General features: G+C 36.5%; 1 protein-coding gene across 6 annotated transcripts in view; it reads right to left on the minus strand.

Moving 5' to 3' along the window:
- Positions 1-3,539: 3,539 nt before the first annotated feature.
- LOC132823845 (protein prune homolog 2-like) overlaps positions 3,540-13,562 on the minus strand; it is a 134,675-nt gene continuing 124,652 nt past the window's right edge. For all 6 annotated transcript variants that reach the window (XM_060837900.1, XM_060837910.1, XM_060837926.1 and 3 more), the window contains 2 exons: positions 12,063-12,110; positions 3,540-6,982 (listed from right to left, as the gene is read on the minus strand). In XM_060837900.1, the coding sequence (XP_060693883.1) occupies positions 6,943-6,982; positions 12,063-12,110 (88 nt within the window). In that variant the 3' untranslated portion in view covers positions 3,540-6,942. The remainder of the gene's footprint in view (positions 6,983-12,062; positions 12,111-13,562) is intronic.

Consider the following 13,562-nt stretch of genomic DNA (forward strand, 5'->3'; position numbering starts at 1 on the left):
TAAATAAACTAGAATTTATTTATAAGATTACCAAGTTTAGCACAAACAGAAGAGAACATAATACCAAAACCCAACAGACTATCCTCACTTAATGATGGTGTTCACAACACTTGCAACAACCCCTGTGAGCACCCCTTGGCACAAAAGATAAAATCAAACACAGGATCTTACAGGAGAGAAGCCAGAGAGAGGATCAGCATGAACCTGCCTCTTTGGGTCCAGCATCTTCAAACTGCCTGACTGCTTTCAGAGAAAAGCTAGACTGCCAAAATCAAATCAAACCAGAGAAAAGCTGAGCTAGAAGAACTAGTCACTCTCCTTTCATTGTACAAGTGTTCTTTTTTAAATGTGAAAGCCTTTGTCTGAGGCAATATCTGTTAGTTATAATCAAATTGACCCTAAAACCTATCCAAGCCCAGATTTTTCAGAACTTGCGTTTTTACCACCTCCTGTATAAAAAAAAACTAAGGACAAATAACCTTGTTAAAGAAGCAGTATCACCACCACCTTTGTTTTAGAAGGTGTGCAGTTTCTTGCATATTGTTGAAGCTGCATTCATTCAGGCAACTCAAGAGTATTCTAAAACACTTCTAATTTGTGTCTTGTAGTTGGTGGATAGGCATTGAAGAGTTTGGGAGCAAATTACTCAGAATCAAATCCCTACACTTTGATCTGGTCTGTACTGATCTGGTAATTGCTGTATTTATATAATTAATTTTGTCCAGTTTCTGGCCAATGGTAATGCCTAGATATTGTTAGTGGGGGATTTAGCCATTGTAACGTCATTGAATGTCAAAGTGCCATGTTTGGATTCTCTTTTGTTAAGGAAAGTTATTACCTAACACAAATAGCACAAATGTTATTTGCCACTTACCAATTCAAGACTGAATGTTTTCTAGGTCTTGCTGCAATTGGACACAGATTACTTCAGTATCTGATTCATTATGAGTAGTGCTGAATATTTTGCAATCATCAACAATGATCCTTACTTTGTACTTTATGATGGAGGGAACATTATTAATGGAGATGGTTGGGCCCAGGGCACTACCCAGAGTAACTCCTGCAGTGAAATCCTTTAGCTGTGATGTTTGACCTTTGGCAACTTATGCCCAAAACATCAATTTTCCTGCTCCTTGCATGCTGCCTGACCTGCTGAGATTTCCCATCGTTACCCTCTCAACTCTGATCTCCAGCATCAGCAGTCCTCACTTTCTCCTAAGTTTCCTTTATGTTAGGTATGACAGCAGAGAGGTTGCCTGATTCCAATGTACTCCAGTTTTTGCTCAGGTTCTTTGATTCCACACTTGGACACCTTGATGTCAAGAGCAGTCATCCTCAGTTCTCCTTGAGCTCCATTTTTTTGTCCATGTTTGGACAAAGACTATAATGGGATTAGATGAGTGGGTCTGACTAATCTTGAGAGCATTAATGAGACAAGTATTGTTAAATGCCACTTGATAAGATTGTTGTGACACCTTCCATCAATTTGCTGATGATTGTTCGTAGACTGATGAGGCAATAATTTGTTGGGTTGAATTAGTTCTGTAGACAGGGCATATCTGGGCAATTACTTACATTGGCACATAGATGCCAGTCTTGTAACTACACTAAAACACCTAATTTGTGTTTTCAATAGGTCTGCAGTACTAAACATGCTATATTGTCAGGGCTTTTAGACCACATCCAGTGCCTTTCTTGATATCATCTGAATCCAATTGAATTAGGTGAAGACTGGCATCTGTGATGCTGAGGATCTCAGGAGGCAGCCAAGATGGATCATCCAGTCAGCATTTCTGGCTGGAGATTGTTACAAAAGCGCCAGTCTCATTTTGTGATGTGCTGGTCTCCCCCATTATCCAGGATGGTGCTATTTGTTGAGATACAGTCAACACAAGATTTTTGATTTTGCGGATTATTATTTTAAAAAGTCAATTTGTGTCATTGAAAGATATAACACAGAGCTGATAGTTTCATTTCCCTGCTCCTTCTCCATAACCTGTAATTCATGTTCATTACAACTATATCGTCGATTACCTTTTGGAATAAACCATCAAATTAGTTCCTTCCGTTATTATTTTACCATATTCCAGCAGAGAAAAAAAATTCTCATCTCTCTGCTGGTCCTTTTTCACCTTACATCTGAACCCTTGTGTCACTGATCCTCCTGTTGTTACAAACTGTGCCCCCCCCACTCTAAAACTGTTATTAAAAAAACTTCAATCTAAATCTACTCAACCTTCTCTCCCCATAGCACCTCACCTTTGCATAATGCTTGTAGATCTGTTCTGTAGCTTCTCGACAATATCTGCATCTTATCTATTTACTTAGCTTTTTAAAGATAATAACAAGTCACAAGATACTTCTCAGTAGTGTTATAAGCAAAGTTTGTTACCGAATATAAGGCAAACTAGGACAAATAACTAAAACTTGGCCAAAGATATCTGTTTTAAGTCCTTAAAGGTGGAAAATAGGTAGAAAATTCTGAAGCTCAGGGCTAAGGCAGCTGAAAGCACAATAGACAGCAATGGATCGATAAATCATGGATTCTCAAGCAAACCAGGTTTGATGAATGCAGGTATCCTGAAAGTTGCAGGGCTGAAAGAATGTTTCTTTGAATTTGATCATGGACTGTGGGAATTGCTAGGTGAACAATTATTGCCTATTTCTAGTAATCCTTGAGCTGGTGGTGGTGACCAGCCTTCTTCAACCCCTGCAGTTCATGGGCTGTGGATACACTACTACATCTTAGCTCCCTGGATTTATTTTGCCAATGACAGCCCTTGGATTGGTTTATCAACTGGGACCAGCTGTGAGTTCAAGAGAATTAAATATAGTACTGACTGATTCCTGGGTGAGCGACTACAGCTTTGCTTTGGGACAATGCAACAGAAACAAACAGTCAAGGAGAAAACTTCCCTTTCAGTGGAGAAGTTAAAGAAAATCTCGAGCAGCTAAATACATGCTCTTTCTCAGCTAAATCTCTTCTTGAAAGGGAGAAAGTTAAAAGAAAAGCCTTCAGAAACAGTAAAAGGGTAGATCTTAACTGGTGAGTGAAAAGCTGAGGATCGGTGTATCCACAGCCTCTGTTCTCCTCAACTAGTTGAGAGGAATGGGGCTGAATGAAAATATCTCATTGAAATCTATAATGTGGACCAGTGCCAGAACTCTACTGACTTTGCTTTTTGTTCCTCCCATCTGTAAAATGTGTGTGCTGTCATGTCTCTTTGTATATCTGTTTGTACGGGGTATGGAGATGTTTTGTTAAAAAGTGGTAACGTTTAAGTAATAGTGTGTTAAGGTAATTTGTGTCCCATTTTTGTCACTATTCAAGACTGGTTGATTGTAATGATAGATATTTTCTTGTTACATACAGAAACTACTCAGTGCTTCCTTTTGACCTGGATTCATCGGTCAGGTAAACTGGGAACTTTGGATAGTTTATTTAAATCTTTTCACATTTGAGAATAATGGGGGTTGATTTCCAGAACTCTAACTTAGTGAGTTGTGACAGTTTAAATAGAAAAAAAAACCACAGCATAAAGGATATCACAGCATTTAATAGTGCAAATTAACATTTTAGGAATATGTAAAGTTTCACACCACATTCTTACGTAAAGAATGGCCACCGATTTGTCAAAGTAATAATGCTGAAGGGATACAATAGGAAAGGGCATTGTTTTACATAAAGGCAAACAGAGCAGCAGATATAGCTACTACAAGGTACTGATTCCTCCTTTAGTGATGCTGTAGCTTCTGCCCTAGCATGCACATGTTCTTTAACTGTTTGACATCTTAAATTCCCTAATATAATATATATATCTATATACATATATAGCATTTTACATAGATTCAAAAGTATCTATGTTCAAATCCACATTGAAATAGCATTGCTCAATTTGACCGTGATCTGAAATTTAACCATTTGAAATTCCGTGCAGCCAATGTGGCACAGAAAGTTATGTTGCCTGTCACATAGGGGAAAAACATGCCCTTTTACAATCACCTTCATCTTTTTGGCAGTCACTTTAGGTAGTTTATTTTTTAAAATCCTATTAAAAAAAGTGAGTTCATCCATTTGATGCTCATTTAGCTATGCTGTAAATCATTTACATAAACTATCCTTTAATAGGGAAAAAAACACAACTGAAAATGTAATGGGCAATTTCTGACTGGCATGTGTTAATTGCTTTGCATTTTCTAACAATGCTTAGATGAGAGAATATCATTAACATGATACAATAAAAAATTATACTGTTTTTACTTACAATAATCTACTGACCATGAATTTAGGAAGGCAAAATGTGACAGTATCCAGAATTTACGAGTGAAAACAGCTCTTTACAATTTTCAGAATGCACGCAATTTCAATACATATCAGTTGCAAGTTTTGTAAATCATCAATATTTATTTATTGGAATGCAGTTGCCACCAAGTAAGCAGATTGGTAACTGAGGGAAAAATGTTTTGGAAGCTCCCCCTTAAATCTGCTGAATGACACAAATAAACTATTGAGTAATGACTGCTGGAGGATTTGTGCAGATAAGCTGCGAGGAAGGGGGAGACAGGAGGAGGAGCCACAACAATTGATAGAAGGGGCAACGCACTCAAACATTAAGTTTGGTCACGGAATTAGCCAGTGATTTCCCCCATGAAAACAATAAACTGTAGTCTAGATGGGACCTAAAGCCTTGTCAAGACAGAATGCATTCTACTTGCTGTTCTTTAAAGTAGGTTTGTAGAAATCTTGATCAGTGCAGAACAGAACTACAGAAATTTTAGAAATTATATATATATAATATAGTCATTAAGAATTTGAATGCAACAATTTTCATAATTGACATATTACATTGACTATGGCTCATTCACCCTGGTTATCAGTCAATCTTTTTGAAAGTTAAAGAACACTCAAGGCCAAAGGACTCATTAAAGTTAGAAATAGATAATACATCATGTAATTCTTTTCTTTAAAAATTATACAACCGAAGCTCACTAAAATTACCATTTAAAGTTACAGATTATTGCATTGAAGCTTTTCTCATTATTAAAGTAAGGATTTAGGAAATAAAACATTTTCAAAAATATAACTTTAGAAGTCACTGATTTTCTTGGCAATTATTTACGTGGTTGACTTTGTTGTTAAAGGAAATCTCTATTCTATATTGCAGAGGTAACACATTAATGAAAAGTGTAAAAATCAAAATAAAATGACTTGAATTAAGCGAGTTATACAACTAAAATGTGCATATTTTGCAAAATCCTTAAACTGTATTAAAAATAAAGCAAAAATAGAATAAAATTGAAATGAATCAAATTTTAAGAAACAATTTTTGAATAAATCCCTTTGCCAGTAATTTATCAAACTTGGTTGTGTATTATGTAGAAAGGGAATTAAAATTGTACTGCGGACTCTAACAACTGACCGATAGATGTCATTAATTGAGGTTTTTGAATTGAAACTTTTACAAGACAATATATTCTGACAAACTAAATCTACAAAAGTATTAACGAATGATTTGCTCTGAATTTAGTACATACCAAAGATACAAATTCACATGAAGGTAAAGATGAATAAATCGGACAAGTTTGTCACTTTATTTTTAAGCTATTCTCAGGATGTCAGGATCATGAGCAGGGCTGATGCATTCTTGTGCATTCTCATACACCTTTGGCAACATGGCACACCCTCTTCTTGAACTACTGCAGTTTGTGTGGAAAAAGATGCCCACAGCATGGTGCTATTAAATAAGGTACCCCAGGATTTTCAGCTAGTGATGTTAAAAGAAGAGAAATGCATGTCCAATGTTGTGTCTCTTGGAAGGGAACTTAAAATAGAAAGCTTTTTTTTCCTTTTAGGAATGCTTTCAAACAGAAAAACAAAGGATGAAAAAAGGTCAGGAAGGAAGGTTTCTAACATTACAAAGTTGTTTCTCTTTTCAATTATTTAAAAGTGTGCATTTAGTCACAATACAGTAATAAATATATTTTGGTAACTACACAACATTAGGAAGGGATTACGAGTGTTAGAGTGTATGATCTAATTGAAAAATGGCTAGTACAGAAAGAATATAATTTGCTTGGAACTACTGCTTTGAGGGAATTCAGTATGACAGTTTTCTTAATAATGCTATGTCTGATTAAAATACCAGTTCATCAGCTCTGAATGCACAAATATGGAGGACTAATGGCCAGATATGAACCTCCTTCAAGTGATCAGGAAATGGTATGGATAAAACAAGAGACTCCAACCTGTTAGATGAAACAGACAGCAGCACTGAAAGAATTTTTTAATAAGTTTTTAAAATGCTTCTCGAGGGTAAGTTTCCTTCTTTCCAGAACAGAATCAGTTGAAAATAAATCATCTCCACTTGTGAAATGTAAAACTGGCCATTCAAAATGGCCATTACATGGTTTAGCTATGTCAGAATAGCTCAAACTAAAGTTGCCTTTCAAGAATTTAATAAAAGCATTTTGAAATTTGAAATAAAGAACTTATTTTTCTCTTGCGTTCCTTTGCAAAGCAGGAAAAGATATTCCAAATACATCTCACACCATATGCTTTCTCTCATCATGATTGGATGCAAAAATGTCAAAAAGTGGTGATCATTTTACTGCTCACTGGAAAAAGGCAGGAAGAAAAGAGGCAATTTGACACTTGGAAATTTCCTCTAAATATGGCAATGCTAATGCAGTGCTTCTGATTGATAATTATTTTGAAATTACAGTCTTGAACTATATGTAAATTATTGCCACTTATTACAATATCATTTGACATTCTATTCACAGGCACAACTGTCCCAATGCATGACTCACAGAATAACACTTCATAAAATAAACATGAACAACCAACACATAAACAGTTAAGTCAAGAATTAATGAAGGAAGATAACTGGTTCAGTTGCTAGTCAGAAACTAAAACTGTAAGTGGTAGCTGGAAGTCCATGTTCACTGGTATTCCATAGGTTTATCGAGTGCTGTTTCAACTCTGGGTGAAAAGAAAAAAGTAAGTTGTAGCATACTTTAGGAAGAAAGTTAAATAAAAGACATAAGGGAATCCACAAAAATACAAATAAATTATGGTTATCATTTTCAAAATTGGGCTGAAGGGTCTGAAAATAAGTTTATTAATTACAATGTTGACTGTGATAAGTAAAATGCTAAGAATGGTATCAACTTCAAACAGCATATATGATTTTATTATCACAGTACAGCAGTTTTGAATTTTACTAAATACATGCAATTTCCTTGTTTTTATAAGAAAAAGGTGAAGAAATAATTAAGACTCCTGGTTGGGATACCATTTCATGGAGATATGTTGCACTTTTGTACCTCAACCAAGAGGCCATTATCCATGAGTGAGCCTGGACAATAAGAGCAGCAGGTTTGAAGATAAAGAACATTAGAACTAAGTTTGAATTTCTCCTTGATTTTGCTATGTATACTTCTAAGTGATTGTGAATGTAGGTTTACCTTTTTTCACAAGGAACTGGATTTTGTGGAGCAAGATAGTGGACGAGTTTGGAGAATCATGTGGGAAACCAAATATCACCGCAGGAGCAATGTATTCCAATTGCCAAAATGCAAGTGGGAAGGCAGCAAAACAGGAAACTCCATTGTTATCAGGAGGGAATTCATAAATATTCAAAATCAAGTACTTGCATGCAATTCAAAATCATTTACTGAGATTCACCATAGCCCCTCTGATTATATAAAGCTGATGTGAGTCTGCCATATCCTAAATAACTCCTGCTCCTCTCCCCACTGAACACTGGTGGCCCATATATGGGCTATCTGACTCACTGGCTGGGCTGTATTAACTTAGAGGAAAGTGAGTCACATGGTGTTGGACTGTCTTTGGATATTTCTTCGCTGTTTAAACCTGTCGATCTGAGGGGTAGAATTTGAGGAACAAAGTACAAAGCATAAAACTGGCTCTGAAAAAAGGACATTATACAGCACATCACAAATTATTAATTGCAGTGGCCATTTCACCAATCATGCCTTCAATGGCTCTCCTTAAACAGGTGAGGTGCTGGAGGACTGGAGGGTTGCTCATGTTGTCCCCCTGTACAAGAAGGGTAGTAGGGATATTCCAGGTAACTACAGACCAGTGGGCCTGACATCAGTGGTGGAAAAGTTGCTGGAGAAGGTACTGAGGGATAAAATCTATTTATATTTGGAAACGAGTAGGTTTCTCAGTGATAGGCAACATGGTGTTGTGTGGGGGAAATCGTGCCTCACCAATTAAATAGGGTTCTTTGAGGAAGTGACCAAGTTGATAGATGAAGGAAGGGCTGTAGATATCATATACATGGATTTTAGTAAGGTATTTGATAGGGTTCCCCATGGTAAACTAATGGAGAAAATGAAGTTACATGGTGTACAGGGTGTTCTAGCTAGGTGGATAAAGAACTGGTTGAGCAACAGCATACAGACAGTAGTAGTTGAATGGAGTTTCTTGAAATGGAGAAAGGTGACCAGTGCTGGGACCACTGTTGTTCGTGATATATGTAAATCATCTGGAGGAGGGCATTGTTGGTATGATCAGCAAGTTTGCAGATGACAAAAATTGGTGGAGTAGCAGAAAGCATAGGGGACTGTCAAAGAATACAGGAGAATATAGATAGACTGGAGAGTTAGGCAGAGAAGTGGCAGATGGAGTTCAATCCAGGCAAATGTGAGGTGATGCATTTTGGGAAGTCTAATTCTAGAGTGAATTATACAGTAAACAGAAGAGCCTTGGGAAAAGTTGATGAGCAGAGATATCTGGGAGCTCAGGCTCATTATATCCTGAAGGTTGCTGCAAAGATGGAGAGAGTGGTCAAGAAGGCATATGGTATGCTTGCCTTCATCGGACAGGGTATCGAGTAGAAGAGCTGGCAGGTCATTTTAAAATTGTACCAGGCATTGGTTCGGCTGCATTTAGAATGCTGTGTACAGTTCTGGTCTCCACATTACCAAAAGGATGTGGACGATTTGGAGAGGGTGCAGAGAAGGTTTATGAGGATGTTGCCTGGTATGGAAAGTGCTAGCTATGAAGAGAGGTTGAATAGGTTAGGATTGTTTTCATTAGAAAAAAGGAGATTGAGGGGGGGACCTGATTGAGGTCTACAAAATCATGAAAGATATAGACAGGGTAGGTAGAGATAAGCTTTTTACCCAGGGTGAAGGATTCAATAACAAAAGGTCACTCTTTCAAGGTGAGAGGTGAAAAGCTTAAGGGAGATACATGCGTCAAGTACTTTATGCAGAGGGTGGTAGGTGCCTGGAATGCGTTGCCAGCAGCAGTAGTAGAGACAGGCATGGTAGATTCATTTAAGATGCGTCTGGGAGCAGAGGGGTACAGATGCTTAGGAATTGGGCAACACGTTTAGACAGCGGATTTGGATCGGCTCAGGCTTGGAGGGCTGAAGGGCCTGTTCTTGGGCTGTATATTATCTTTGTTCTTTGTTCAAATAAGCATTATGTGTTCATGCCATTCTCCTTCCACTTTCCATACCATTTCACTTGTTTCTATTTCAGTAATAATACGATACCCTTTTGAATGCCCAATTGAATCTGCCTCACTGCCAGGCAGTAAATTTCAGGCTCAAACCATTCCTCATATCACATTTGCTTCTTTTGCATATCACTTTAAGTCTATATTACTTAATTCTTGATCCTTATTCAAGAAGGAACAATTTCTCTCTCTACTGTATCCAGCCATTTCATGTTCTGAAAACTTCCATTAAATTTTTTTCTTAGCCTTTTTCTCTCCAAGGAAACAGTCATAACCCTCTTCAATCTACACTCTTAACTGAAGTTTCTCATCTTTGGACACATTCTTGAAAATCTCTTCTGCATTCTCTCCAATGTGTTTTATAATTCCCATAATGATATGCTCAGAACTGTACACAATACTCCTGCTGAACAAATACCACCCAGACTATGTGAAACTACACCTTTCATAACTACTTTCTTTAGAAGAGGAATGAAATAGTTGGGGATAAAAGATTCTAATTTGATTTAAGTCGTCCAGAATTCCGTGCTAATTGCACCTAAAACAAAAAAAAGGATGTGACAATCCAAACATAGCTGAGCAGTTCTAGTGAACATCAGTGGCCTGAAATATTAATCATGTATTTGTCTCTTCACGAAGGCCATCTGTATTACCTGAGTATTTATAACATTTTCTATTTAATTTACATTTCCAGCAAGTTTTTATGAACCTCAGTATTTTTGTCACTATTGGCAATATTCTCTAATTTCTCTGCTACCATGGTTTTTTACTTACATAATGATGCATTCGGAATGAAACCCAAATATTGGTAGCAATATATATAAAATCTATACCGCATAATTATTTGATTTTGCATTATTTCATAGAAAAGTTGTTTATTCATAATGAGAAATCTATTTGTTTAGGAGCAAACATAGATGATATTGTATTGTAAACAGTTTTTCTTATCGATTTCAAATTACTAAGATGGTACAAGTCCGAGAATGATCGCAAATACGATTCTAATGACAATACAATCCATCATAATAGCTAGACTCAAGAGTAGCTTTTGAATTTTTGAACAGATTTACTTTACATTAGTTTGACTCCATGTCCATCAATATTTGCATCTATTCATCACCATATGAAAAACTCAATGAATTACCATTGCAGTAGCAATAATCACATCATTGTTATGTGCAATGTCAAATATTTTTAATTATTTGGTGTGAATATATTCATACCTGTTTCTCAATCAAGGAGTGAAAAATCACCTTGATTTCTGAGCAAAGGGTTATCATTGATTAAAGAGTATTTGTTAAATTTCCACATCAAAGTTTATTGCAAAAAAATAAAAGCATGGTGGAAGGATAAGTAAGTCATTTTCTGGCTGACAAGATTTAATGACTGATGTGCCACAGGAATCATTACGGTACCTCAAAGTTTTACAACTTACAATGACTTTAACGAAGGGAGGGAAACTTTTGTTGCTACATTTGTTGATGGTATAAAGATAGATGGGGAAAGTAGGTTGTGAAGAGGACATAAGGAGGCTACAAAAGACTACAGAGAGGTCAGGTGAACAAAGATTCACAAATGCAGTATAATGTGGGACAATGAGAAAATGTCCATTATGGCAGGAGGAATATTAGTATATATTATTTAAATGGTAAGAGTTTGCAAAACATTAAGATGCAGTGGGCTCCAGGTGTCATATTGGGAGAGGAATCAAACATAAAAGTAGGTCATGTTTCAGTTATGCACATTGTTGGGGAAATCACATCTAGAATGCTTTATAAAGAAAGTATTCTTTAGTCAAGAAAGGATGAAATGCATTAGAAACCATTCAGACAAAATTTACTGGACTCATATCAGCAAGTGTAAGTTGTCTTATGAGGAAAGGTTGGATAAGCCACACTTGTATCCATTGAAATTTAGAAGAGTAAGAGGTGACATGATTATACATACAAGATTATGGTCTCAACGGGGTGTATATAGAAAGCATGGTTCCTCTAGTGAGAGAATCCCGAATTAAAGGTCACAGTTCAAAAGTAAAGAATCCTCAATTTAAGATAGCGATGAGGAGACTTTTTTCTCTCTCAAAGTCATGCGTTTTTAGAACTCACTTTAGCAAAAGGTGGTGGAGAATATATAGATTCTTAGTGACAATCTAAATAGATTCTTAGTAATAACCTTATTAAATTAACAATGTAAATTTATATTAATAACATAAGGTTATTATTTCATAACCTTCCACCCAAGCAATTGGGGATAGTGGGAATATGGAGTGATCAGATTAGAAATAATTTTACCAAATGGCACAGCAGGCTTGAGGGGCCAAGTGGCCTACTCCTACACCTAATTTGCATGTATGCATGCTCATATGCTTGTATGTGTTTGAAAAAATTGAATGAAGATAATTTAATCCAGAAATCATCCAATACATTTACATCAATAAACCCATAAACATAGTACAACAGATGATTATGTACCACAACACAATACAGGACTGATAAAAATGCAAGTCAGAACTGCACATCCATAAAAAAAGGAGGATGATTTATGTTGATCATAATATTATTCTTACTGCTGTTCCCCTGAAGGTGTTTTGGATTCACTTGACAGTCTGCTAGCTCTATGGAAATAAAAATCAAAAGAAAAGGAGCAATAAACAAGATTAATTTCTGACACTATAGGCAATGAACAAGAGGATATAATGTTTCTGACAGAATCAAGCACATGACTTATGTAATGCTGTGCATATTGTCACATCAACCAAATAAATTAAAAAGTGAAATAAATATGTTTTTATTTTCTTCAATGGAGAGGAAAAAGTTTGTGCTTATCATAGTGAAAATTAATGCTTTTCTTTTTTTCTAACTAGGTTCTGCTCCTTGGATGCTGCCTGACCTGCTGCACTTTTCCAGCAACACATTTTCAACTTTTTTTTCTAACTACTCAATAGATGAGGACTGCATACACTAAAGCCTATCACTTCTAAACAAATTGTGAAGAATTCTACACTAATGGAAATCTGCTTGCCCAATATATTTGTCGAGGCATTTTTTCTGATTTAGGACTGTGCAGTGAAATAAATTCAGTCGCTGAGGTGGTGGTCCAGGATCAAGCTGTCAGGTGAATTTGAGGGCAGGAAAAGGGTAACAGTTGCATGGAGCGAGGGAGTCCGTCTACATCAAATATTTCCTGAGTATCCTGGAGAAGGACTCAGTCCTACAGCAGGCACAAGCACACAAGAAATCAGATTAAACCGTTAGTGATAAACGAACGTAGCTGGTACTGACTGGAATGATAAAGACATGAAGGTAGGTGGTATATTCCAGGCTACCATGTACAGGTACAGGTACAGGTACAGGTACTTCCAATGCATTAAGAGCATGGATAGATTGTACAGCTGGTGAGGAAAACTCCCAGGACACTGAAAGGTTGTGGATTACTCCCAAATCAGAAAAGATAACTGGGCAAATAAATGCAATTAGATTTGTTGGTATTTGGCACTTGGAAATCACTGAAAAGTAACAACAAATGACCATAATTCTGCTGAGTTGATGGATGCTACCCAATCTTAAACAGCCTCAGGATATGAATCAACAATTAAGATAGACACATATAAATTATATGGACCCAACAAGTCTCTAACATGTTCAATTCCAGTTTTAATGAAAATATATGCTGGTTAGTGATTAGTAGTTTGCATGATCATTGAAATATTATGAAGATGCTTGCCTTTAATTTCTATGATCATTCTATTTATGAGTCACGTCTGTCATGTTTCTAATGCTTTGAGAAATCTGGCATGCAGAAAGCATTCATGAGTATGCACCTTCTGAACACTGCTAGGCTAGGGGGAGCAGACTTTTTCCTTCTGGCTCAACAAGCTACCCATCAAATGTTGCCCAGCATTCATCTGCTCCACTGGACTGTATGATCTCCTTGGCTGCTCAGCTAGGTTTAATTACTAATGCTATGACATTGACAAAATGTCTTGTCAGAGTTTTGTCACGCGCATTTTTTGTTCTATCTTATTTTTTCAGTTAAAATTAGATTTATTCATCAAGGATTCTGCCAT

Source organism: Hemiscyllium ocellatum, chromosome 2 (genome assembly GCF_020745735.1).
Source record: "Hemiscyllium ocellatum isolate sHemOce1 chromosome 2, sHemOce1.pat.X.cur, whole genome shotgun sequence".
Lineage (NCBI taxonomy): Eukaryota > Metazoa > Chordata > Chondrichthyes > Orectolobiformes > Hemiscylliidae > Hemiscyllium > Hemiscyllium ocellatum.